A 27,769-nucleotide genomic window follows, 5' to 3' on the forward strand; every position below is an offset into this window, starting at 1 on the left:
CCACAAGCAATGAAATAGTAACAAGCGTGCAGTCTTTTTATGAAAGAAAAAATATGGTTGTCACCATAAATGTAAGCATGGTGGATCTAGTAAAATCTGAAGAAAATACATGTACACTGTTCAGCCAAAACATTAAAACCACTGATGGGTGAAGTGAATAATATTGATTATCTCAGTAACAGTCAGTTTTCGAAGTTGATTTGTTGGAAGCAGGAAAAATGGGAAAGCTGAAGGATCTCAGCGACTTTGACAAGGACCAAATTGTGATGGCTAGATGACTGGGTCAGAGCATCTCCGAAATGGCAGGTCTTGTGGGGTTTTCCAGGTATGCAGTGGCTAGTACCTACCAAAAGTGGTCCAAGGAAATAGTACCAGTGACCGACAGCAGAGTCATGTACACCCAAGGCTCATTGATGCGCATGGGGAGTGAAGGCTAGCCTGTCTGATCCAATCCCACAGAAGAGCTACTGTAGCACAAATTACTGCAAAGGCTGCTGGCTATGATCAAAAGGTGTCCAAATACACAGAACATCGCAACTTGCTGCCTAGCTGCAGACTGATCAGAGCGACTATGCTGACTCCCGTCCACCGTTGAAACAACTACAATGGGCCACGAACATCAGAACTGAACCACGGAGCAATGAAAGAAAGTGGCTTACTCTGATGAAGCACGTTTTCTTTTACATCATGTGGACGACTGTGTGCATGTGCATTGCTTACCTGTTGAAGAGATCAGGATGCACTATGGGAAGAAGACAAGCCGGTGGAGGAAATGTGATGCCCTGGGCAATGTTCCGCTGGGAAACCTTTGGTCCTGGCGTTCATGTGGATGTGACACATGCCACCGACAAAAACATTGTTGCAGATGAAGTATACCACTTCATGGTAACTGTATTCACTAAAGGCTGTGCCCTCTTTCAGCAGGATAATGTGCGCCGCTACGCAATATTAGGCAGGTGGTTTTAATGTTCTAGCTAAACCTGAGACAGAGGAATTTGAAACAAGAACATCTAAAAAATGCCCATAAACTAGTAGGTGCTAAGATCTCCCACGTGACTACAGTTTATAGTATCAGAGCTTGAGGGCTTTATCCTGTAGCCATTGTAGAAAACACACCAGCTGAGAAACACAATACTCCTACAAACTGGTAGCTCTTAGGATAACACGTCTTTAGGTAAAAAAACACCCAATTATATAAATTAGATAATATAAGTCTGACCTGTGTTTACAGTAGGCAGCAATAAAATAATATTCTGAAGATTATTACTTGGTGTATTCAAAGTTATTCCTCTCTGGTATACAATACCTTTCTATGAAGCTAAGCTAACTTTCCTCTTGCAATATAATGTAATCATAGGCATTTATTTATACTTCTAATCATGTACTGATCGTGAGCTAAAGTCTAATATGTAGCTCAGAGCTGCATTCACCATTCTGCTCATTAATGTATATTTACACTTTAGAATTGTTCTACAACACAGTTTAGGGATAGCTGACTCACGAAATAGCTATGACCATAAGATCTGTCTACATGTTGCAATTCACTAAATGATAACAATACCTTTTATGTATGGATAACCAATTTTCACCAACCATAAACAATAATGTTATTATGTAGCTAAATGTTTTGTGTATTTACATTGGGCAAGTTTTATTACAAATACTCTAAACCGTTTGTATCATAACAATAATTGCTACTTGTAAACAGGCCTAATGACTAATGGAGTCAGCACACATTGTATTGACTGACACACACCCTCTAACTGCTTAGCTGAGCTCTGCAACCTGCTGCACTGCATTCTGGGGAAATAGTTTTTTCCTGCATCAGATTACTGTACAGTTCCTACAGTGAATAATAAACTTTCCAGAATACAGATCACTAAGCCAAACTCTGTGCAGACTATGAACTAGGAAAGGATACTCAAATTTGTAAGGCAGCAGAATTGTGAATACAGCTGTGGATGGGATTGGACTATATTCCATATATATTCTATATTCAGAATCAGTACAAGATAAGTAATGTATTTTCTTGTTCTATATGTAATCTGTAAAATAGTGTTCAAAATTGAAAATACGAGCTGTACATATTGTACATTAATTCCGAACTTTACAATATTTGTTCTGAAATATCACTCCAAAATATGTGAATATTCTATGATAAAATTGCAAGGAAAAAAAACAGGTAGCCAGCCGTACAATACAGTACACAGGATTACTGGGAAATAATCACTAATAACAGGTACTTGTACAGTTGTGTGTTGTACACACAGAATTGCTGATTTTGCATTGTGAATATGTATCCACGTAACAATAGCCCAGGAAGATCCATTATAGTGGGTTTTATGGCAAAATTTCTGCACTAGAAAGTAGGGAAGGAAGAGGGTCACTATATTATGTGTTTGCAGCAATTAATCCGATGTATTGTTTGCTTTTAGTTCTGAATGTTAAGGGGATTCTAACCGTTTCTGTGATGATTACACTTTGTGTATTTTAATGTGTACCCTTGCTGAACCGATTTGTATTTTAGGAGTGGCGGTGTGTAATATCCCTTCAGCAGCTGTGGAGGAGACGGCAGATTCTACAATTTGCCACATTTTGAATCTATACCGGAGGAACACCTGGCTGTATCAAGCACTGCGGGATGGGACTAGGGTACACAGTGTGGAGCAGATAAGAGAGGTGGCATCTGGGGCAGCTCGTGTTCGTGGAGAGACTCTAGGCCTCTTAGGATTTGGTAAGTGAGAAATCGCAGATTTTAATGAGTGATCCAAATAAATAATTTGATTGTATTCTTAAAACATATCCAGTTGTAATCAATAGCATTTATAGCTGGTAAGCAGAGAAGTTCAGGGACTATGGGACTGTTCCTTCAAAGCTGAGTGACCTGAATAAATTATTACATGTACTACCCAAATAATTAGCCATGCAGTGTCCAGATCCATTGTTGTATACAGTACCCAGATAGTGTTATCAAGGACACCATAGAATTTCTAAGCCCCCTGGTAATACTTTGCCTCCATGGTGGTCTATTGTGTATTAAAGAGGTTAATGGCAAAATCTCTAGTAGTCTATGGTAGTCGGGCAAAATAAAGATAGTTCTATAACAAAAATAATATTGTAGCAAACTGTAATGTTTATTTGATGAATTCTGTGAATAATTCAGACATTGTAATATGCCCCACATGATGCCGAGAGATTAAAGAGAGTCACGCTGGTTTTTTGAAGTGCAAATACTTAAACACATGATATAAATAAATTCAAAGATTATTTTTTTCAACCCAAGGATTTATCTATCAGTCTGTTCCTATATATAGCCTCATGCCTAATCCAGGCGTTTTGATAAAGTGAATGTGTGTGATGGGTATGCGTTCGTTCTAAGAATGTAGCTTTACATATTTTACATTATGGTGTTTAGTTATTTTCTCTTTGAATCTATATCTTGATATTTTCTTAGTACTGGCAGATGTAAACTGTGACAAGAGATGAGTTATTAAATCTGGCTTTCTGTCAGTAATCTCTAATCCCCTGTACTCTGCAGATTATATCTTCTTAACAATCACTGCACATAATTGGCTAAACTGCTGTAGAGAGAACACAAACTTGACATTTAGCTGAGAACCACTTATATATACCATATATTGGAGATGCCCATATACAGTAAATTGTGTAGCACTAATTTGCCGATACTTGTGACATGGCTGCGTATAAGTGTCCCAGTCTATGTATAAAGGACCCTAAGCACATAAAAAGTATGGTAAAAAAAACAAAACATTGTCCTTTTTCATTGGGCTCCTGTTCCTTAATGTGATGCAAAGAGGGTCATTTTCAGATTACGAGAAGGAAATACCTATGAAAACCTGGCAACATATTTTTCTATCTGTTAATATCCTTAAAGAGGACCTCTCCACTCTTCTGACAAGTCTTTTTAGTAAATACTTACCTTCAACATGAAAAAACAATGCTGGAACAAGTTTTCTGAGAACTTTGCAATGTGTTGTTGCTGTTATTCCTCCTGGAAAAGTATGACAAAATAGACAATTGGATCCTTCCATACCTCTTGTCAATGGGGTGAAAGACGAATTCAGTCTATTTAGTGCTAAAAGTGTCAGACTGTGTAGGGACAAAACCTATTGACAAGGGGAATGGTAATGCCCAGTTAATATAATAATTTCCAGGAGAAATAACACAGGAAAAGATTCTCTATACTTCACAAGACAGGAGAGCTGACAGCTCCTCTATACTACACCACACCACACAGGAGAGCTGACAGATCCTCTATCCTACACCACGCAGGAGAGCTGACAGTTCCTCTATACTACACCACACAGGAGATCTGACAGATCCTCTATACTACACCACACAGGAGAGCTGCCAGCTCCTCTATACTACACCACACAGGAGAGCTGACCGCTCCCCTATACTACACCACACAGGAGAGTTGACAGCTCCTCTATACTACACCACACAGGAGAGCTGACAGATCCTCTATACTACACCATACAGGAGAGCTGACAGCTCCTCTATACTACACCACACAGGAGAGCTAACAGCTCCTTTATACTACACCACACAGGAGAGCTGACAGATCCTCTATACTACACCATACAGGAGAGCTGACAGATCCTCTATACTACACCACACAGGAGAGCTGCCAGCTCCTCTATACTACACCACACAGGAGAGCTGACAGCTCCTCTATACTACACCACACAGGAGAGCTGACAGCTCCTCTATACTACACAACACAGGAGAGCTGACAGCTCCTCTATACTACACCACACAGGAGAGCTGACAGATCCTCTATACTACACCACACAGGAGAGCTGTCAGCTCCTCTATACTACACCACGCAGGAGAGCTGACAGATCCTCTATACTACACCACGCAGGAGAGCTGACAGATCCTCTATACTACACCATACAGGAGAGCTGACCGCTCCCCTATACTACACCACACAGAAGAGTTGACAGCTCCTCTATACTACATCACACAGGAGAGCGGTCAGCTCCTCTATACTACACCACACAGGAGAGCTGACAGCTCCTCTATACTACACCACACAGGAGAGCTGATGGCTCCTCTATACTACACCACATAGAGAGAGTTTACAGGTCATTTATACTACACCACATAGAGAGAGTTTACAGGTCATTTATACTACACCACATAGGTGAACTGACAGATCCTCTCTACTACTCAGGAGAGCTGACAGCTGCTCTATACTACACCACACAGGAGAGCTGACAGCTCCTCTATACTACACCACACAGGAGAGCTGACAGCTCCTCTATACTACACCACACAGGAGAGCTGACAGCTCCTCTAGACTACACCACACAGGAGAACCGACATGTCCTCTATACTACACCACAGGAGAATTGACCACTCCTCTATACTACACCACACAGGAGAGCTGACGTGTCCTCTATACTACACCACACAGGAGAGATGACGTGTCCTCTATAGTACACCACACATAGGAGAACTGACAGATCCTCTATACTACACCACACAGGACAGCTGACAGCTCCTCTATACTATACCACACAGAAGAACTGACAGATCCCCTATACTATACCACACAGTGGAGCTGACAGCTCCTCTATACTACACCACAAAGGAGAGCTGACAGATCCTCTATACTACACCATACAGGAGAGCTGACCGCTCCTCTATAATACACCACACAGGAGAGCGGACATGTCCTCTATACTACACCACGAAGGTGAACTGACAGATTCTTTCTACTACACCACACAGGAGAACGGACAGATCCCCATACTACCCCACACAGGAGATCTGACAGCTCCTCTATACTACACCACACAGGAGAGCTGACGGCTCCCCTATACTACACCACATAGAGCGAGTTTACAGGTCATTTATACTACACCACATAGGTGAACTGACAGATCCTCTCTACTCAGGAGAGCTGACAGATCCTCTATACTTCACCACACAGGAGAACTGACAGCTCCTCTATACTACACCACACAGGAGAGCTGACAGATCCTCTATACTACACCACACAGGAGAGCTGACCGATCCTTTATACTACACCACACAGGAGAGCTGACATATCCTCTATACTACACCACACAGGAGAGCTGACCGTTCCTCTATACTACACCACATAGAGCTGACAGATCCTCTATACTACACCACACATGAGAGCTGACGGATCCTCTATACTACACCACACAGGAGAGCTGACCGATCCTCTATACTACACCACACAGGAGAGCTGACCAATCCTCTCTACTACACCACACAGGAGAGGTGACAGCTCTTCTATACTACACCATACAAGAGAGCTTACGTATACTCTATACTACATCACACAGGAGAGCTGACATATCCTCTATACTACACCACACAGGAGAGCTGACATATCCTCTATACTACACCACACAGGAGAGCTGACCGTTCCTCTATACTACACCACATAGAGCTGACAGATCCTCTATACTACACCACACAGGAGAGCTGACCGCTCCTCTATACTACACCACACAGGAGAGTTCACAGCTCCTCCCTGCTACACCACACAGGAGAGCTGACAGGTCCTCTATACTACATTACACATGAGAGCTGACGGATCCTCTATACTACACCACATAGGAGAGCTGACAGATCCTCTGTACTATACCATATAGGAGAGCTGACAGATCCTCTATACTACACCACACAGGAGAGCTCACAGATCCGGTTTACTGCACCACACAGGAGAGCTGACAGATCCTCTATACTACACCACACATGAGAGCTGGCAGATCCTCTATACTACACCACACAGGAGAGGTGACAGCTCCTCTATAGTACACCACACAGGAGAGGTGACAGCTCCTCTATAGTACACCACACAGGAGAGGTGACAGCTCCTCTATACTACACCACACAAGAGAGCGGACGGCTCCTCTCTTCTAAACCACACAGGAGAGCTGACAGGTCCCCTATACTACACCACAAAGAACTGACAGCTACTCTATATACTACACCCCACAGGTGAGCGGACAGGTCCTCTATATTACACCACACCGGAGAGCTGACCGGTCCTCTATACTACACCACACAGGAGAGCTGACAGATCCTCTATACTACACCACACAGGAGAGCATACCGATCCTCTATACTACACCACACAGGAGAAATGGCAGCTCCTCTATACTACACCACACAGGCGAACTGGCAGCTCCTCTATACTACATCACACAGGAGAGCTGACAGATCCTCTATACTACACCACACAGGAGAGCTGACATCCCATATACTACACCACATAGGAGAGCTGACCGCTCCTCTACATTACACCACACAGGAGAGTTCACAGCTCCTCCCTGCTACACCACACATGAGAGCTGACAGGTCCTCTATACTACATCACACATCAGAGCTGACGGATCTTCTATACTACACCACATAGGAGAGCTGACAGATCCTCTGTACTACACCACATAGGAGAGCTGACAAATCCTCTGTACTACACAACATAGGAGAGCTGACAGATCCTCTATACCACACATGAGAGCTGACGGATCCTCTATACTACACCACACAGGAGAGCTGACAGATCCTATATAGTACACCACACATTAGAGCTGACAGATCCTCTATACTACACCACATAGGAGAGCTGACCGCTCCTCTATACTACACCACACAGGAGAGCTGACCGGTCCTCTATACTACATCACACATGAGAGCTGGCAGATCCTCTATACTACACCACATAGGAGAGCTGACCGCTCCTCTATACTACACCACACAGGAGAGCTGACCGGTCCTCTATACTACATCACACATGAGAGCTGGCAGATCCTCTATACTACACCACACAGGAGAGGTGACAGCTCCTCTATACTACACCACACAAGAGAGCTGACGGCTCCTCTCTGCTAAACCACACAGGAGAGCTGACAGGTCCCCTATACTACACCACAAAGAACTGACAGCTACTCTATATACTACACCCCACAGGTGAGCGGACAGGTCCTCTATATTACACCACACCGGAGAGCTGACCGGTCCTCTATACTACACCACACAGGAGAGCTGACAGATCCTCTATACTACACCACACAGGAGAGCATACCGATCCTCTATACTACACCACACAGGAGAGCTGACAGATCCCATATACTACACCACACAAGAGAGCTGACAGGTCCTCTATACTACACCACAAAGAACTGACAGCTCCTCTATATACTACACCACACAGGTAAGCCGACAGGTCCTCTATACTACACCACACTGGAGAGATGACCGGTCCTCTATACTACACCACATTGCAGAGCTGACATATCCTCTATACTACACCACACAGGAGAACTGACAGCTCCTCTATACTAAACCACACCACACAGGAGAGCTGACAGATCCTCTCTGCTACACCACACATGAGAGCTGACAGATCCTCTATGCTACACCACATAGGAGAGCTGACAGATCCTCTATACTACACCACACAGGAGAGCTGACAACTCCTCTATACTACAACACACAGGAGAACTGACAGCTCTTCTATACTATACCACACAGGAGAGCTGACCGCTCCTCTATACTACACCACACAGGAGAGCTGACAGATCCTCTATACTACACCACACAGGAGAGCTGACAGATCCTCTATACTACACCACACAGGAGAGCTGACAGCTCCTCTATACTACACCACACAGGAGAGCTGATGGCTCTTTTATACTAAACCACACAGGAGAGCTGACGGTCCTTTAATACTACACCACACAGGAGAGCTAACGGCTCCTCTATACTACATCCCACAGGAGAACTGACAGCTCCTCTATACTACACCACACAGGAGAGCTGACAGATCCTCTATACTACACCACACAGGAGAGCTGACAGGTCCTCTATACTACACCACACACAGAAGAGCTTATAGATCCCCTTTACTGCACCACATCGGAGAGCTGAGGTCCTTGAGCTTTCTGCAGACCTTGAATTAGCATATAAGTCTGTATTTGGTATGTAGTTACATTCCGTAACTATACAGATCTATATATCATTCAGGGTCAGTGGAATGTTGTGTGACAATCTGCCACGTGAGAGCTTTAGTTTTGATTGCTGTCTGTAAAATGTATAGACCCCTAAACAGAGGTTTTCACACATTTGTTATAGGACCTCATTTGCCAAGTCTCAATAAACCTTGGTCACATCAGCTGTAATCACCAAATGCCATTATGTCACTATTTTAAAAGTCAGCAATAGTTGTTATTATGTTTATGGTACTAAACATGATCAGTTCCGAAAGGAAGAACCAATTCTATTTTGGGTCATGAATGCCAGGATAAAAGTGCATGTGAGGCAATGTAAATACATAATATTTCCATACTGTGGAAAAGATCTGTTCATGTATGCCCCTTTCCTGGGGAATCCATGGAAACTCTTTTTGTCTATGGCCATGTGTGAGCAGCAGAGGCTCAGCAGCATATCAGGGATGTGTTGCTTTCCATTATAAACTTGCCAGGGGAGCGCTCTGCAATTCATCAGATGTAAGGTACTCCTTGAATTATGAGGTGAACCTCAAGAGTGAGAACAGCTATGCTGGAACATCTAATTTCTTCTCGCACTGATTTACTTGTCCCATTTTATCTCGACATCAGTGTCCTCAGATAGAATCAAGATTGGTAAAACATTTATTAATAACTGCAAGTGCAGAAGTCAGATCATTAAATGTATAACTATTATATCTGATCTGCTAACGTTTTACTTTTTGTACCAATATCTACACGTGCAGCAATGTTCTTATTGTAGAGCCATTTGTACCTTTCTTGTGGACTATAGTTTGTGGTGAGTATGGTTTAGCTGACTCCTCTCCTATTTTTTCTCTCACAGGTCGCGTAGGACAAGCAGTGGCTGTGAGGGCCAAGGTGTTTGGATTCAATATTATCTTTTATGACCCATACCTGCAGGACGGGACGGAGCGCTCACTGGGTGTGCAGAGGGTGTATACACTGCAGGACTTGCTTTACCAAAGCGACTGTGTGTCTCTGCACTGTAACCTGAATGAACACAATCACCATCTCATTAATGATTTCACAATCAAACAGGTAAAAATATAAGTCACGTCGTGTCTGTCCCCAGCTCTTATTCCTGATCATTTTCACATTGGTGTTTTGAAGCATTCTCATTACAGTGGATACATTCTGAGCACCTGCACATTTACTGTCCTTGGAATATTCCAAACATGCCATTTTCCTTTTAGGTTCCAATACTTTTGTTCAAAGATCACTGCCGTAAGGAAAGAGCTGATTGACTGTCATTTGATAGCCGCTCCTTTTGTACCCCAGACAGTGCCTGTTATACAGTTGTCACTTCCCTCCTAGCTTAAAGAGACTCTGTCACCACATTATAAGTGCCCTTTCTCCTACATAAGCAGATGGGCGCTATAGTGTAGGTGACAGTAATGATTTTTATTTAGAAAAACGATCTGTTTTTACCACGTTAGGAGTGATTTTAGATTTATGCTAATTAGTTTCTTAATGCCCAAGTGGGCGTGTTTTTGCTTTAGACCAAGTGGGCGTTGTACAGAGGAGTGTATGACGCTGACCAATCAGTGACCAATCAGCGTCATACACTTCTCTCCATTCATTTAGTCAGCGCATAGTGACACTGGGTTATTCACGATGTGCTATCTTATACTGATATATTAACATTACTGAAGTGTTTAGACCGTGACTAGACATTCCTTCCAGCCAGGACGAGATGTCTTTTCATAATCCCGGCACTTTGTTAAAGTTTCTGTGGTACTTACAGCAGAGCAAGCGTAATCTCGCTGTAACCTGTCATTTACAGCGTGATCTCGCGAGATTACGCTTGCTCTGCTGTAAGTACCACAGAAACGTTAACGAAGTGCCGGGATTGTGAATAGACATCCCGTCCTGGCTGGAAGGAATGTCTAGTCACTGTCTAAACACTTCAGTAACGTTAATATGTCAGTATAAGACCGCACATAGTGAACAACCCAGTGTCACTGTGCGCGGAGTAAATGAATAGAGAGAAGTGTATGACGCTGATTGGTCCCTGATTGGTCAGCGTCATACACTCCTCTGTACAACGCCCACTTGGGCATTAAGAAACTAATTAGCATAAAGCTAAAATCGCTCCTAATGTAAAAATAGATTGTTTTTCTAAATAAAAAGCATTAGTGTCACCTACATTATAGCGCCCATCTCCTTATGTAGGAGACAGGGCACTTATAATGTGGTGACAGAGCCTCTTTAATCTTTTGCTACTCTCTCTTTGTCTGTGGACTTTAGCATGATCTCGTTCTTAAAAACCATGGCACTAAGGAAAGAACCTAGTGACCATTTACTCCTACCGGTGACCTAGTATTCAACAAGTTTTGCATTATGGCAATAGTGTACACACTATAGGTAAAAAAATAAATTAAAAAAAATGTACATTTGTACACACATTCTTCTTTAATTTTTTGTATTGCTAGTGCAGCAGGTTGTGTGCTCGACTGCAGCTGCAATGAGTGAAAGCTAATGGATAGAAAAGTGTAAATAGGCTAAGAAGTCTCCAGGAAGATATACTGCCTCCCCCCATATACCAGAGCGTGGAAAAGGAGCTGCAAACAGAGCCTTATCTAGGCTTCCAGCAGTACAATAGTGTTGTCATCTGTAATTAAATCCCCCACCCTCTGCTGACCCTGACCCAGTCTACACAGCAAAGCTGACTTTAGTAATAATTTTTTTTTTTATTATCGTTTTAATTATCTACTTGGCAGCAGTGAAGTAAAAGTTTTAGTCCATTTGGAGTGAACCTTCATTGCAATACTAGAGGTATACAGAAGGAAACTATATACGTTCGTCAAAAAGCGTATTGTAAAAAGTGCGTTGAACATTACAACTGTGGACTGTGATTTCTCTGCAGATGAGGCAGGGTGCTTTCCTGGTAAATACAGCACGTGGAGGTTTGGTAGATGAAAAATCTTTGGCTCAGGCACTGAAGGAAGGCAGAATCAGAGGAGCAGCTCTAGATGTACATGAGTCTGAACCTTTCTTGTGAGTATGGCTTATGCATCTCATAATTGTCCCAAGTATAAATGTCCCAAGTCTATAAAGGTCATTAGAAATATTGGGGGTCACAAAGTGATACGCCATCCATGTATGATCGGTGGGGGTCTAACCACTGTGACCACCTTACACTGATGGCATAGTCTAGAAAAGTCTTAAAAAGTGCAGATTCCCTTTTAAATTCTTTAGGTAAAAGTATTCAGAAGTGTTCACAAAATAATTTCTTGTACCTTACAGATACGCTCAGGGTCCATTAAAGGATTCCCCCAACCTGATCTCCACCCCGCATACAGCATGGTACAGTGAGCAGGCATCCCTTGAGATGAGAGAAGCTGCCGCTACAGAGATGCGCAGAGCTGTCACAGGTAAGGCAACTGCTTATTCTGGATGGAGATTTTATCTTGTAGGTGGAAAAAAATATATAGAAGTGGCTTTGTATTATATTTAGTACAAACAGTAGTGCAAGGGAAGTTCTAAAGCAAACATTTATGATGATACACTCGTTTGAAGTTGGGGGAGCAGGATGAAAAGTTTTACCTCCTGTCTTTGTCTTAGAAAGTTCCCAGCCTGTTACTGTCATCTCTCTGCAGTCTTTTAGTGAGACCGGTTATGTACTGTCACATTTAGGGGGCATTTTGTTTTTCTAAGCGGTTACACATCTAATCTCTCTGGCGCCTAATCACGACATTTGTCCACTCTGTGACTCAGAAGTTTACGGACGCCTGGATAGCAGATTGTTGGTCTCTTCCGTTGTGGTGAATATATGTGCATGTAGAAATAGGCATAGGTGACCTATATGAACTCTGCACATTGTGACATTTTATTTTTGAGCAGGGTTGTGCATCTCAGACTCTACTTGGGTCGGACTTTTACCCACAAACTTTTGAAACATTTTTTTTCAAAGTTACGCTTTGATGCAAAATTGCATGAAGGGCAAAAATCACTGTAAAGTGCTCAGTAGCGTTATTACAATTTGCCAGGTGTCTACTTTCATCAAATATATGGGCATGGGAGTATTATATGATATTTTGTCGTGTTCTAATTCAGGTTTCCTAAAGAGCGGCTCTGGCAGGCCCAGTATGTAATACTACATATCCCCTGACGCGGTGGTAGCAGCGCTCATGTTATAGGAGTTGTCTGTGATGGGACAACCCCTTTAAGATGATTAAAAATTAAATCTGGCAACAGACATCAGATATTGGTTTCCAGATCCTGTGATTTCTGTCGACAATACCTCAACAGCAGACTTGTGGCTAATAAGGATCCAACAGGTTTACTATTTACTAGTTAGATCCTTCTTCCCCAGTCGTGTTGAACGTTTATGTTAATGAGGTTTAGGCCCTGTTCACATTGAGTTTTTTTACAAGTAGAAAAATCTGCTCCGATTTTTTTTTTAAGTGGTTTTGCACCACACGCGTTTTTTGCGGCTTTTTTTTATCTATCTCGTCAACAGAAAGATGGAGTAACCGCAAGCGGTTTTTTTGCCAAAAAAAGCGTTTATTTCCGTCTCACATTGATTTCAATGGGGTTTTTGAGGCGGAAAACGCCTCAAGATAGGGCATTATCCAAAGAGAGTATGGGCAGCACAGCAGAGCATAAACCTCAAGGGTATCAGGGTGCAGGCCTCCAGGGATCCGACTTGTAAATCCCCAAATGTAAACAAAATAGAAAAAAGAGGCAGCACTCCAGAGCTCGTATCAAAAATAGAAAAGGTTTTTTATTCACCCATCAGTGAGAAAGGATAGCAACGTTTCAGCTGCTCCATGCAAGGCTTGACAAAGGCTGCTCCATGCGGCTGAAACGTTGCTATCCTTTCTCACTGATGGGTGAATAAAAAACCTTTTCTATTTTTGATACGAGCTCTGGAGTGCTGCCTCTTTTTTCTATTTTTTCAAGATAGGGCATGTCGCTTATTTTTACCGTGAGCATTTTTTTTTGCTCGCGGTAAAAAAAAACGCTTCCAGCTCCCATTGAAATCAATGCGAGTCAATTTCGGCCGTTTTTTGCGGCAAAAAACTCTGTGTCAACAGGGCCTTACTGTCCTATTCCCTCCTCCTCAGGATATATTTACAGGGCTTTAGAAAGAAAAGATCTGGGATGCTGTATACACGGTCCCTGCAATAAAGTACTTGTTTAGCTGCCTTGCCTGCTTGTGGAGGGAAAAGAGACATCAGTGAATTTATTTCCTTGACTAAAAACACAATAGCAACTCTGCAGAGATGAGGTGTAAAACGAGATTTTGTTCATCCTGAAGAACCTATTGTGTAAGGCCCCATGCACACGACCATATTTTTTTTCCCTCCCGTAAATACCGGTCCTTTGTCACACGTTTTTAACCCGTATTTATGGACCAGTGCCCGTAAATACGGGTCCGTTGTCATCCGTATTCCACCCGTATTTACGGACCCCTAAAAAAAGGGGGGCTGGAAATTGTCACAATCATGTCCAAACCCCTTAACAGGGTCACATGATCGCTCAGACGCCATTTTCTCTGCTTCTCTTTATTCAAGAATTGAAATCTCCTGAAGTCGCCTAGCAACGCTCCGGTAATTACGGGTGCACACACGTAACCACCTGTAATTACGGGAGCCCCATAGACTTCTATGGGCCTGCCCGTTCTGTAATTACGGCCTGAAATAGGACATGTTCCATATTATTCAACAGCCCAGGCACCTTCCCGTATGTAAACTGGAAGACACCTGTGGCCAATAGACGTCCATGGGCCCGTAATTATGGGCGTTTTTACGGTTGTGTGTCTAAGGGAATGAAATCAAAGAGTTACTGCACTTTCTGCACCTTTGGCTATCATCGGCTCTTCTTGTTAGGCTGGAAACGGGGTCACATAGAACGTTTATGAGCCCGTCTTCAGCCTAAGGCCTCATTCACACGGCAGGGTTTCCCGGCCGGGTGCCGGCCGTTCATAAATCGGCCGGCACCCGGCCGTTCATAAATCGGCCGGCACCCGGCTGCATTAGGAATAATAGACCCCTAATGGGGCTATTCACACAACCGATTTTTTGACGGCCGGGAAAACCGGCCGTCAAAAAATAGGACATGCTCTATCTTTGCCCGGGTACCCGGCCGCCCTGCTCCCATAGAAGTCTATGGGGCCGGGTAATACCCGGCCATCACCGGGATGTGTCCCGAGTGATGGCCGGGTTTCCCGGCGCTTGCGCTCTATCTCCTCCTCACAGCGCAGAGTGCATGTGAGGAGGAGGAGTTGATGCCATTCGGACGAATGGCATCGCTGTACACGGTGTGGCAGGGCCGAGGAGTACAGCAGGTGGAAGGGAGCGCTGTGCTGGCTCCCTTCCCCTGCTTGTTTTAAAAGCACCCTGGCCCGGCGACACCTTCGATGGCGCCGCTAGCAGCTGCTGCGTCTGCTACTACTGTAGCGACGCCACTATTGCAGAGCGGGGAGGTATCTCCCCACTCTGCTATGTGCTAGCCGCACTTTAGCTCCTTGAAGGAGCGGAATCCCCGTGTTTTCGGGGATTCCGCTCCTGGACAGAGCGCTTGATGTCTCTGTCCATATCTGGGCAGTGACATCAGGGGAAACTCCTGAAGCGGAATCCCCGAACAAATGGGGATTCCCCTTCAGGAGTTGCCACTGATGTCACTGTCCGGCCCGGCACGGATGCAAAACTTAATGCAAACCGGCCGGGCAAAATGGCCGATTTTACCGGCCGACACTCGGGCTCGGGAACGACCCGGTGGTGTGAATCCCGCCTAAAGAGGAGAGTCAATCACAGCCGAAGAGGCAGAGCCTCTGGGTGGTCCCAGCACCTTACATGTCCCTATGGCATATCAAAAGTTTTGTTAAAGTGCAGTTACTCTTTAAGGCTACATTCACACTATATTTTTTATGAATCCTATTAAAAGGTACTGTCCTGTTTTTTTTTTGTTTGGTTAAATCTACCTTTAAATTCAAATTTTAAAATAGACAGGATCCATCTGTATGAACAGCACAGGGAAAAAATAAATCTGCATGATTTTTGTGTTGCAACCTATTTTTGAAAACTTTTTTTTTTTTAAACTAAAACAGTGTATTTTAGAGTTTACTTTTTCAGATACAGCTTCTTTGTATCCTGGATGCATAGAAGCTGTATCTTACGCTGAAAACCTGAATCCGTCAGGTCAGTGGGACTGACTGCTTTGGTGACAGCGGGTCCTGCGTGTCTTTGGCATGCCGTATCCACATGTTATCCATCACATCTAATTTATCAACAGGGAGATGTGCTGCAGACATAATGGAAATGTATGGGGACGAGTGATCGTAGTAACATATCCAATCATTGCTCCTTGTGAAAGGAGAAAACTAGCAGCATTCGACGGGCTGTCTCGTAGATCAGTGCTTGTTTTTACGGCCAATATTGGGCGGTGTAAAAGTGTAAGTGACATGATCAATCTGTTTTCTACATATAATCTAATTTTATTTCTCCAAAAGGTCGAATTCCAGATAGTCTCAGAAACTGCGTGAACAAAGAATTTTTAGTGGCAACAACACAGTGGCCTACAATTGAGCAAACCGGGACCAACGTGGATCTAAATGGTGTCACCTACAGGTGAGGAGCCGTAATAAAGTGCAACCTTTAAGCTGGGGCTAGACTTATTTTTGTAGTTAATGATAAATCACTGTCCATAGAAATACATTGAGGAACTTGAAAATCTCCTTAAAATCTCTCCTTAGAATGAAAGAACATTTCCACTGAGCATATAATTCTACAGACGCAGTCGGCACCTACTTTACATATTGCTTTGTAGCCGGAGCTGCATTTACACTTCCACCTGGATAATTAAATGACATCTATTCAGGGCAAAATGATATTGTAGCAAGTGCTGATTGCAAAGGTCAAGATGGCGCATTAAAGTAAACGCTCACGGGGAACATTTTTAGAATGCATTTTCCAGTTTTCATGGTAATCACTGCTTATTACAAGTGTCCCGTTTTTTGGGTTGTTTAGATCTGTGTGTGTGCAGCCTCTCCAGGGAGAGAAGCGTTGATCACGGCTTCCAGTGTGTAAGTATCTCACAATCCCTCTATGCTTTTATTACGTGTCTCATCTCTATGGACCGGGTACATCCCATATGCTAGGAAGTGGAAAAGTATTTACCCCCCTTGCAGGTGTCCCCTATTGTATATTTAAATGATTCTGTCATCTTAGACATAGGAAACTTGTGTAAACACATTTATATAAAGGGAGACTGGCAGCAAGTTTTAGACTGTTAGAAGACACAGCTAGTTAGCGATAGGTTAAAAGAAGATGTACATACGGGTTCGGAGGATCACAGGTCTTACATCAGGGTAAAAAAATAACTTTTATTCCGCCAAGCGTCGTATGCTATTTTGGTTGGAGTGCGCTGTAACCACTACCCTCTGGTTCAGTGGATTCTCCAATCTAATTAGTGGAAATAAAAACAAAAAACACACGGCGCCACATAGTGCAGGTCAATCGGGTTAGGTAAACTACCGGTAGGAATATACCATGCTCACCCAGGTAATACTTGGATAAAGTGATAGAAAAGGTGATCTGTAAGAAAATCCACAAGTGCTGCTGCCGGGATCCAAACCGGTAAACCATACGGTCACGGCCTGAGGAAGACGCTGGCACAGCGTTGAAACGCGTAGCCACTATTGTTTTACAATAAACAGATATTTTTCAAATTTCGTCTACCACCGCCAGTATTTGCCAACAGCCACGCGGCAGCGCCTTGCAAGATCCTCCCTTTTCTACCTTTCCTCCTTTATCCCAACCTAATTAGCACATGGTGGAATAAGTGTTTTTTTTTTATCCTGATGCAAACCCTATGAGCTGCCTTACTGGTATGTAAATCTTCCTTTACCCTAGCGGTGCCAGACTTGTTAGCCTAAAATGTGCCACCCTTATACAGGTTCAGCAAACTGGCCTTCTTGTGCATTAATAATAAACATTGTGATATGCTTTCTTATGCTTCCTTTGCAGTTTTAGCGGTATCCTCACTGAAATCCAGCATGATGCAGCCCACTGTAAGGAATGTGTAGTGTAACTGCTGTTATCTGCCTAAGGGAAGTCGTCACAGACTGATAAGCCAGAGTATAGTCATAAAACAGACTCCTTTTTTCTTTTGTATAGTTAAAAGTTATACAATTTTTCAACATATTTTCAACATAAATTCCTCATGGGTTTCAAGATCTCTGCTTGTTGTTATTCATTAGTAAACAATGAATGTTCCTATCAGCGTCAGCATAGACAGCTAGGTCTGTATAGTGATCCTCTGTTTACGGTAGAGGAGCCAATAGAAAAGGCTTTCTGCCACGGGTAAGGAGCAGAGTTTCTGCAGTAGCGCGGCACTTATACCGTAGTTCAGGAAGCTCCTTTTCAGCTTGTTAGGAGTGTAAGGCTACGTTCCCACACACAGAAGACGCTGCAGCTTTTCTGCAACGGAATCTCTAGAAAAACGCTAGTAAACCGGTCTCAAAAATCTGCACCAAATAGTGTGTTTATCCTCCTTATATTGCTGGGGAAACGCAGCGGTTTTACTTGTGGATTTAGTGTTAAACATTGGTAATAGCAAAGTGTATGCGCACCTGCCATTTTTACTGCGTTACTGCTGTAAAAATTGCAACAATAACATGAATCTGTTGCGGAATTGATGCTCCCTATTAAAGTCTATGGGCCAAACACGCAGCATAAATTGACATGCTGCGGAATTGAAAAACACACCGCAGAACACTTTCCACACGACTTTTGTGCATTTTTTTTTTTTTGCAGCTTGTCAGACCTAGAATCCAGCCGAAAAGCCTCACCCAATTGTGGTGCAGAATCTCTGCTGTGGAAAAGATTTTTTTTAAAAAAGCCTATAATTACCCCCAGGGCGTTGCCATAGCAATGCAGCCCGGTCTCCTGGGATGACCCTGTAGCTCATGTAACATCTGCAGGGGGCTGGGCTGTTTGGAGAACAGCTGGGAAGAATAGGAGCCATCGCTATGACAAACACAATGGGGGTTAAGTATAGATATATATTTTTTTCGGTGGAATCGTAGCGTTTCTACCACACAAATTGTAACATTTGTTGCGAGTTCTACCTCCCATTGAATTCAATGGGGAAAAAAAAATCTGCAACAAAAGTGAAATGATTCCACAGCATAATTTGACATGCCGTGGATTAAAAAAAATCGCACCACAAATCAATTTATAAACTCTTTCGCAGCCAATTATTTCCGCAGAGTGTGGATGAGATTTTTTAAAATCTACTTTGCTGCTACGGTAAAGGCTGCAGATTTTCTACACAGAATCCCGCAATGTTTACGCTACGTGGGAAACCAGCCCGCCGGGAGTCCTGCACATGCTAACTAAGGTCCCATGCACACGACTGCATTTTCATCTATCCTCAAATACCGCACGTAAATCCGGTCTGTATTGCATCCATATTTGATCCGTAAAAAAGAGGGCGGCTGCAAATGATGTCACCAACATGTGACATCGCAATGCTTCTGTAAATACAGACTGTTTACAGGTGACATCCGTAGCCGTTCATATTTACGGACACACCGATAGGCTAAGGGAGGGTCCTGCCACTATTAAGGACTCATTCATTTCTATTGGCCACGGACAACTTTCAGTATTTTTACTGATGGGTGTCTGCTGAAAAAAATTATAGAACCTGTCCTATTCTTGTCTGACATTACGGCACGGACTCCCCCGTAGAAGCCTATGGGGGCTTCCGTAAATACGGACGGCTACGGATGTGTATCTGTAAACTGTCTGTATTTATGGAAGCGTTGCTAAGCGCCACAAAAAAACGGAACTAAGGGGAAAAAATAAAAACAAACGTAACTAGGAGTCTGTTAATTCCCTGCGGCAGACAGGGCGGATGGCGCTGCGTTCTATTATGTAGATTATCCGCCACGTGTGAACTCAGCCATAACGTATACGCCGGTTTAAAAAAACCAAAAAAAAACTCCCAACATATACATTAAAAGGATGTCATCATAGCCTATCCGTTACAAAAGGGTAACTGCACTTTGAGCAAACTTTTGATTTGATATGTCAGTGACATAAGTTCGGATCAGTGGGGGTCTAGGTGCGGAGACCACCAGTCGCTGAAACGAAGTTGCAGAAGCGCTCAGCCTAAGGCCTCATTCACACGAGCGTATCAGATTCACGCTTTTGAAAGACGTGCATGAATCTGGTCTGTGTGTGCCTTGCGTTATTGCATCATGCCACTCGCAAAGCGCACTGTTATTCACACACTCGCAAAGCACATCTCTTTATTTTTTATCGAATTAATGCGCAAATCACGCACCACACGGATGTGCCATGCGTGGTTTTCACGCACTCAGAGACTTCAATGGGCACGTAGGTGTGTGAAAACGAACCAATATAGGACATGCAGTAAGTTTCACGCAGCGGACTCTCTCTGCGTGAAACTCACATGTGTGAACGGCCCCATTGAAATCAATGGGTCAGTGTGCTGCGTGTGATTTCCATGCGCAGCGCACAGGACGATATTCACATTCGTGTGAATGGGCCCTAAGAAGGCCCTCACAGTCTAAGACCGCTTATACGGAAAGTCTATAATGAAATAGCCTAGTCTCCTATGCAATGCCATCCCTTTTTTTCTTGGCAGTATACGGATATATACCGGTCACACAAAAGGCCACTGTTTTTGCCTTTGTCTGACAATGGAACCCTATGGAAACTTTTAGCATATACCCAAACGTGTACTTAAGGAACGCTTCTAAGTGTTAACAAAAAAACCATGATGTGAACAAGGCCTAAGAAATGGGTAAGATTTATATCCAGCCTAGCAAATTCTTGCTGAGACTTCAGACTAATACATTGTGGCAAACTATCAGATTTGTTCAGCTTTTAGTGATGTATTTAGCTCTGAGCATTTCCTAGCTGGGATGCAATTGGATTAGGTCTGTACCTGTTTGCAGCCTGTGAATGTAAACTAGTGTTCTTACTCAATGACAGGAAACAAGTATCTTGAAAACTGTGAGTAATTAAAACAGAGGAATTTATCAAGAGACACATTTCATACGCACTTCAAGCTCCACTAACTTTAGAGAAGTGCAGCGAGGCAGAAGTGGCACAAAAATCGTGACTTTTCCCAAACTTAAAAACTGGCTTAGGCTTCGTTCACATCTGCGTTGGGGTCCCATTTTGACGTTCCATCAGAACGAGACCCTGAACAGACAAAAACAAGAGGTTTCAATCACCATTGATTCCGATGGTGATGGATCCGGTGCCCATGGTTTCTGTTTGTCTCTTGTGCACCGGATCTGTAGTTTTGCCGTAAGCAATAGCATAGTCTACTGCGCTATCGATTCCGGCACACCATCGACATCAATGGTGATGGAGACCTCTGGTTTCCATTTGTGTCTGTTCAGGGTCCCGTTCCGACGGAAAGTTCTGATGGACCGCCATAACGGGACCCCCAACACAGACGTGTACAAGGCTTTACACCGCTATTTATAGGACTGTAATGTCGCCATTTTCAGGATCTCTGTGTGCAGTCTGAATGTAGACAAGTGTTCCCATTTACGGAGGCAGAAATCATGTATAGCCCTATGCTCCATTACCACAACATTTCCTTAATAGGGAAGCAGTGACAGGAGACTCTTTCCCCCATATTAAACCATAGAGATGCATGCAATTTCAGTTTGCTGCTGTGCACAGATACATGTCAGATGTATTAACCTGAATACTGTTTAGCTTACAAAAGATTACCCAGACAGAATTTACTACAATTGTTATCAGGTTATTTGTCTTTGAATGGAAATAAAAATGCTCATCAACTAGGCACTAGAGATCTTGAAAATATTTAGGGATTGCAACAAAGTATATTATAAAATTCTAGAACATGTATGGAGCCACAGTGACCAGCTTAAATGTTGTATAATGACACGCACGTGTACACACAGCTGAATAACATTTAATAAGACTGCTGACCCCATGTGGCTGATTGTATTACTGCAGCTTTAAATATACATACAACCGGTGGTCTCACCCTGCAGTGTATATAGGCTCATAATATCCTGTCCTCTGTGTCCTTATGATCAGATTGGAAAAGAACATCAATTAAAATTGGTCCAATTCGTCCATCTATACCAAGAGTATCAAAACCAGGCGGACAGAGAACTAGTTGTAGCGGAGGGGGGGGGGGGGAATAAAAAAAAAAAAACAGCGTAACCTTTACCCCAAGGGCAAACCTATAAAAGTGCTGCTTGTGGGAGATTTTTAATGAAGAAATAATAAAATACACAAACAATATTGTATAGCATTCGTACTTATTGATGTATTAACTATTAGGTTTTTGTCTCTCCACACGGCAGGGGGTGATAGAAATCATACAATACAAATAAGAATTTTTGGATATTTTCCCACTGCACACTAAAAACTCCCGCAAATCCCATAGCAGCAATATTATAAAGCAATGGATGTATATTAGTAAACACAGGATACAACGACCCTACTAATGCAGTGTTCTGTGACTAATGCTAGTGGGGTCCGTGACCAGATACTGTAGTGTTGTCCAATCTGGTGGTAGCCTTTTTTGTTTTCCTTATATAGGGGGGACGCTTAAGAGTGACATACAGGAGTCCTGTAAACCCGTATACAAACCTGATCATTGAAAATGTAACAATTATCACCTGAACATTATTGAAATGGTTGCTGCTAACGGTGAAGTCCTAATGAGTTACAGAAAATAGATCTTCCATGGGTAGAATGGTGGATTCAGCTTTTTGTTCCGTAACTTACATTTACCCTTTTTTCTACATCCAGATCCCTTATTGGCTTCAGCCGGCCCTCCTGCAGTCAGAAGGAATAACTCACTACAAGGGAGACCTTACCCTCACCATCCCTCAGTGCCCATGCCATCCAGCAACCTCATCCACAAGGGCTGCACTGCATTTAGCAATAGCTCTGGCAATCGCACAGGCCACTGACGGACATACAAAAATACATCAGACCATGTTGCAACTCGGGACAAAGGTGCAGCTACTACAACATGGTCACGAACCAGCAGCCAGCACGGCCAAAACATACTGGGAACTAGACATGACTGGAGCCGGCACATCATCCATTCTACCATGCAGCAAAGTAATGTGAATCACACACCACAGCCGACTGCTCAGTGCACCCTGTGGCGGGACAAGGGTTTAAAATACACAAAAATGTCCAGAGCGAGGATGTGAGCGCCGATTCCTGCAGTCGAGGTCCGTGTTGTACAACACCAGACTGGAAGGGGTTATTAGTGTGATGTTTGTCTGTTTGTCCTTCTGCTCCACTGCCTCAGGAAATCTTAAAATTCTATTGTCTACATCCAAATGAACTATTGGGTTATTCTGAATTCCACTATTTTTCCATGTTACCTTTAGGTGGTTGTAGAATGACTAGTATTTCTTCACTTCTCATACTGTGTGTTCTGAACTGGGTTTTCATTATCGAAATAGATTATAAATTCAGACGACGGAAAGACTAGCCCAGTCACTTTGAACTAAAATAAAAACGTAAAAATTAAATGTGACATTGTTCCTTTCACTGTATTTTAGATGTAGATTTATTGCAGTGTCACAGCCAGGTTTGTGTAAAACACAAGGGGGCGCTAGTTCTAAAGGCAAACTATACCTCAAACTCACTGAGCCCAATACAGGGTTCTCAGTGGAGGGGGTGAGGAGAGGTTTAGGATTTGTTTTTTTTACTGGGGTCTGTTCTGATTTTGGTTTAAACATGTGACAACAAATGAACACATCACACTTACGTAAAATTAAGACGTGAGCCAGAATTGTGGTGGTAACAAAACCAACTCCAAGCATGTCCACATACTCTAGGGTTCTCACTGTACCCACAAAGTACCAGTCAGGGAAAGTGAACTGAACCCTACCGCCAAAAAAACAAAACCAGGATCTTTCTAGCATGTCAGGAGGGAGGTATATAATGTGTTTCCTCCAGGGACTACTGAATGGCCAAGCAGTGTCACACGCTGGGTGATCAGCCCATTGGGAAGCTGTTGAATAATCGTATCGCATGCACGAATTCTGTACTATGGCATCTTTCTAGTGTAATAAATGTAGAGGGACCTTTCCTAGTGACAAGTGCCTCTTACCTAAGGTTATAAATTCCTTCCAGACCAAAAGTACAAATTGACACAAAGCAGCACGAGATTTTCACAGCAAGACGATGTATTTGTGCCACATTCGCAATTAAGTCCAAGCTGGAAAACTGCACACAAAATTGCTTTAGAACCCAATTCCTGCATGTGAGGAGGGGAAACTAGTGTTTCTGGACAAATAAATTAACGTTTTCTGAAAAGGGACCATAAAAATAAAAAATTAACTTGGGTGAAATGGAAGAAACCTGGAGCAAAAAAAAAAAAAAAAAAACCCACAGGGAGCAAAAACAAAAACTAGTCTTCAACTTTTTCTCCACCTAACCCTTTCATTACCACAAGGGAAAATAAAATCAAAATGGATTCGGTCTGACATCTGAGACTATCATTGCTTGTGCAGAAAGGCAGGCCACTTAAGAGGCCGATGCTACGTCCTTACCACGTGTAGAGAATCCTAAAAGGAATGATTAACCCCTTTATTGCTTAAGACAGACACAAGCCTTTTTGTCTAACTGTGCAATATACAAATCTTGGCCTGTCCAGTAATGCCAGGGTTAAAATCAAGTGAGGGTCAATTTAAAATAAGTGAAAAGGAAACATAAGCTTTGCAATATACACATATATAAAAAAAAAAAAAAAAAGTCAGGAACTAGGGGAAAGCAAAAAAAATGACCAACCCATTATGTTTATGGGTTGCCCATGGGATTTCACCTTCATAGGACTCTCCCCCCGCCATTGCACAACACATGCATTATACGCCAAGATTTACAACCCAGAGGAGGAGGGAGAGACAAAATGAAAAACAGTGTCCAGTCTCAATGACAAAAGGATGTCGTCTTCGGAGCTCCAGGTGCCATCCCCTCAGGGTTAGGTGGGCTTGAGCATTCCTCCCTTTGTCAGGCCTCAAGCAGGCAGGGTCCCATTACCTCAGGTCCCAGTCATGACCCACAACATGTGCGGTTCAGACGTTAAGCCTTCAACACTAGAGCTTCTTCTCACTCATCCTCATCTTCTTCATCTTCCTCTCCATCAGATAGTGCCGTACATGGGCGGATCTGACGATAACCATCTAGCCATTTCTCCACCATCTGCGTCACTAGGGGGTGGTTACGACGTCGTGAGCTTTTCTGCATGGCTACCAGCACGCCGCCTTCAGTCACACAACAGTCCAACCATTCTCGCAGAAGCTTTTCCTGCTGATCCTCATTGCCAAGCTGAAAGACAAGAAACACTATTGTCTTAGTGTATATATGTGCAAGTAGATACAGGGCTGTAAGGTACGGCAGTACAGGTAATAGTTGTATTCATACTCCTACCACAAATTCTCAACTAGATTCTTAAAAGGCACTAAGGTTATCAATGGAACAACCATTATATTCATCAGTGGAGGACAAGGACAGATAAGATCTAATGTCCAGAAAAACACAAGAGAAGCTCATTAGAAAATTATTCCATCCACTGATATCGGTCATTGATACTACAATAAGGAATCAAATGGGATTTAAAAATCCTCTAAATTCCCTGCTTGTAGTTTGGCAGACTGCACAGGGTACAGATTCTGAATAGCATTTTTGTTATAACATATTAACCTGCGGTGATGGATTAGAATCCGTTATGTAAAACGCCCTATTGACTTGTAATGGAGTCAGTCAGGCTTCCTGAATTTTTGATGGAAGAAGTGCCTTGCAGTCTATACAATTCTTGCCATGCAAAAGACTGGAGCTCTTGCCAGAACCTAAACAAACCACCACTTCCTGCCCCAACCTCCTAAAATCCAGAGTTTTCAGAAGCAGTTCATGGTTAGATGCCCAAATAATATGAACTAGTCAATGAAGTTTCTGTCTGGTGGCAGATTCTGTGATCCCTTCCCACCCTGCGCCGTAATAGTACGTCACGGCTCGCAGTTAGAGCGGTCGTACTTTTAACTGACAGACGCTGCTATAGCGCAGGCGCTAAGCTGAAGTCATCACTTGCAGAGGTCTGCTGTAATAGAGGGTGCCAGCTGCTAACAGCCAGGATCGGAGAGAATTCAGATGCCACGGTCAGCATGGGCCTTGGGATCGGAGTGATTAGACTGAGGGCAGGGGCTCCCTCTATTACTCTATCAGGGCCTTAACAATCATAGGGTGTGCCAATGGGTTGCTATGGAGGTTTAATGGCCTAACAAAGGCCACCGGCGCTGCCACTCCGAAGCCTATTAGGCTCTGCCTCACTGACGTATAATACTTCACTCCTATAATGCATTGCAATAGATAAGTATTGTGATCTGAAGGTTAGGTGTTCAAAAGTTGTTTTTTTACCCCTTTACAAAACCCTTTTTTTTGCCTCCAACGCAGATGTGCACAGCCTCAAACAAAGCAGCATAACATGAAGGCTCAGCCCACACCTAAACACAAGCATCAAGGCTTTGAATCTCTCGGTGACAGGGCCCTTTTTATCTCTAGAGAACAAGAAACTGTATGGAAGATTTTTTTGGTACAGCAAACCCAGGATGTGTGAACCAACCCCAAGAAGGAAAACCCAGTAATAACCAATAAGAATAATCTCTTACCTCTTGCGCTGACAGGAAGTGAATGTGCAGGAGTTTCCTTTCACTGTCCACCAGGGGCAGAAATGTAACCGTTACATCATCGTCTGTATTTAGATTTGCCCCAGCCCCACGATTGTCATATCCATCATTCTCCATTGCTACCAGGGCTGAGAAGTGTCCCCTTGTGTAGCCCAAAGCAATTGGGCTTTTCCAGCAGAAACTCTGCTCCCACAGAAGTGGCAAGTACACCCCTGAAATAGAAAGCAGCGATGTCAAAGTACAATACACGTAGGAACAAAACCTGCATTTTACTGGGGTCACCTTTTAGGTATAATTTCACACAACTCCAATATTTGTCATTTTCTCCTGTTACACCTTTCTCACACCCTGGTATAACGTGACCGTAATGGCATTTTATTTTATTATCCCGGCCCCTGTGGATTTCCGTGTCCACTGGTCTGACAAGGACGGTGTTGAATAAACCAGTATTAATCGGTGGACCTGTAGCTTTGAAGAGGTCAGATTTTTGTGTTATTTTGGTATCCATACATTGGGTATTACTAATGGCTTGATCGACTTCTGCAGCGTTTTCCACATTTTCAGACTTTAATCCCCTTCCCGACATTTGACGTATGGAGAAGTCATAGAAAGCCAGTGTTTCCCGCATTTTGCCATATCCATACGACAAATGAAACACAGGCAGAGTCGGTGCCACCATCCCCGGATGTCAGCTGTATCTTACAGCGGATACCCTGCTGTAATGGCGGGGACCAAAGTTACCTCCCATCCACAACATTAATCCCTTATATGCAGTGGTCAAAAGCTATCGCTGCATTTAAGGGATTTTCAGCTCCTCGGCACTCCGGCAATGAAATGGGGTGCCGGTGGCTGCAAAGGCAACCTGAGGCTCAATACTGGTCTCACAGCCTGCCTGGTACGGAAGCCTTCCAGGCCCTGTCCAGAGGCTGGGTATAAAAGGGGTTCCGTAGGAGCCGCAAGATGGCGCTGGCTCAGGAGCTGAGCCGGCGTCATCAGCAGTGGATGTCAGCTGCATGTTACAGCTGACATCCACCTGTAACGGCAGGAACCGGAGCTA

The 27,769-nt window shown here is 43.4% G+C and overlaps 2 protein-coding genes across 5 annotated transcripts in view; one reads left to right on the forward strand and one right to left on the reverse strand.

Annotated features, from left to right (window-relative positions):
- Window positions 1–23,561, forward strand: part of CTBP2 (C-terminal binding protein 2) — a 105,812-nt gene extending 82,251 nt beyond the window's left edge. For 2 of the 3 annotated variants that reach the window (XM_075843184.1, XM_075843183.1), the window contains 7 exons: window positions 2,528–2,734; window positions 9,859–10,073; window positions 11,902–12,032; window positions 12,282–12,409; window positions 16,492–16,609; window positions 17,009–17,064; window positions 22,817–23,561. In XM_075843184.1, coding sequence (XP_075699299.1) covers window positions 2,528–2,734; window positions 9,859–10,073; window positions 11,902–12,032; window positions 12,282–12,409; window positions 16,492–16,609; window positions 17,009–17,048 — 839 coding nt within the window. In that variant the 3' untranslated portion in view covers window positions 17,049–17,064; window positions 22,817–23,561. Of the gene's footprint in view, window positions 1–2,527; window positions 2,735–9,858; window positions 10,074–11,901; window positions 12,033–12,281; window positions 12,410–16,491; window positions 16,610–17,008; window positions 17,065–18,007; window positions 18,052–22,816 lie in introns of all 3 variants that reach the window. The other variant, XR_012851211.1, reaches the window with a different exon arrangement.
- ZRANB1 (zinc finger RANBP2-type containing 1) overlaps window positions 22,220–27,769 on the reverse strand; it is a 71,158-nt gene continuing 65,608 nt past the window's right edge. For both annotated transcript variants that reach the window (XM_075843185.1, XM_075843186.1), the window contains exons 9-10: window positions 26,695–26,924; window positions 22,220–25,357 (exon numbers count right to left, since the gene is read on the reverse strand). In XM_075843185.1, coding sequence (XP_075699300.1) covers window positions 25,139–25,357; window positions 26,695–26,924 — 449 coding nt within the window. In that variant the 3' untranslated portion in view covers window positions 22,220–25,138. The remainder of the gene's footprint in view (window positions 25,358–26,694; window positions 26,925–27,769) is intronic.

This window comes from Rhinoderma darwinii, chromosome 11 (genome assembly GCF_050947455.1).
Source record: "Rhinoderma darwinii isolate aRhiDar2 chromosome 11, aRhiDar2.hap1, whole genome shotgun sequence".
In the NCBI taxonomy this organism is placed as follows: Eukaryota; Metazoa; Chordata; class Amphibia; order Anura; family Rhinodermatidae; genus Rhinoderma; species Rhinoderma darwinii.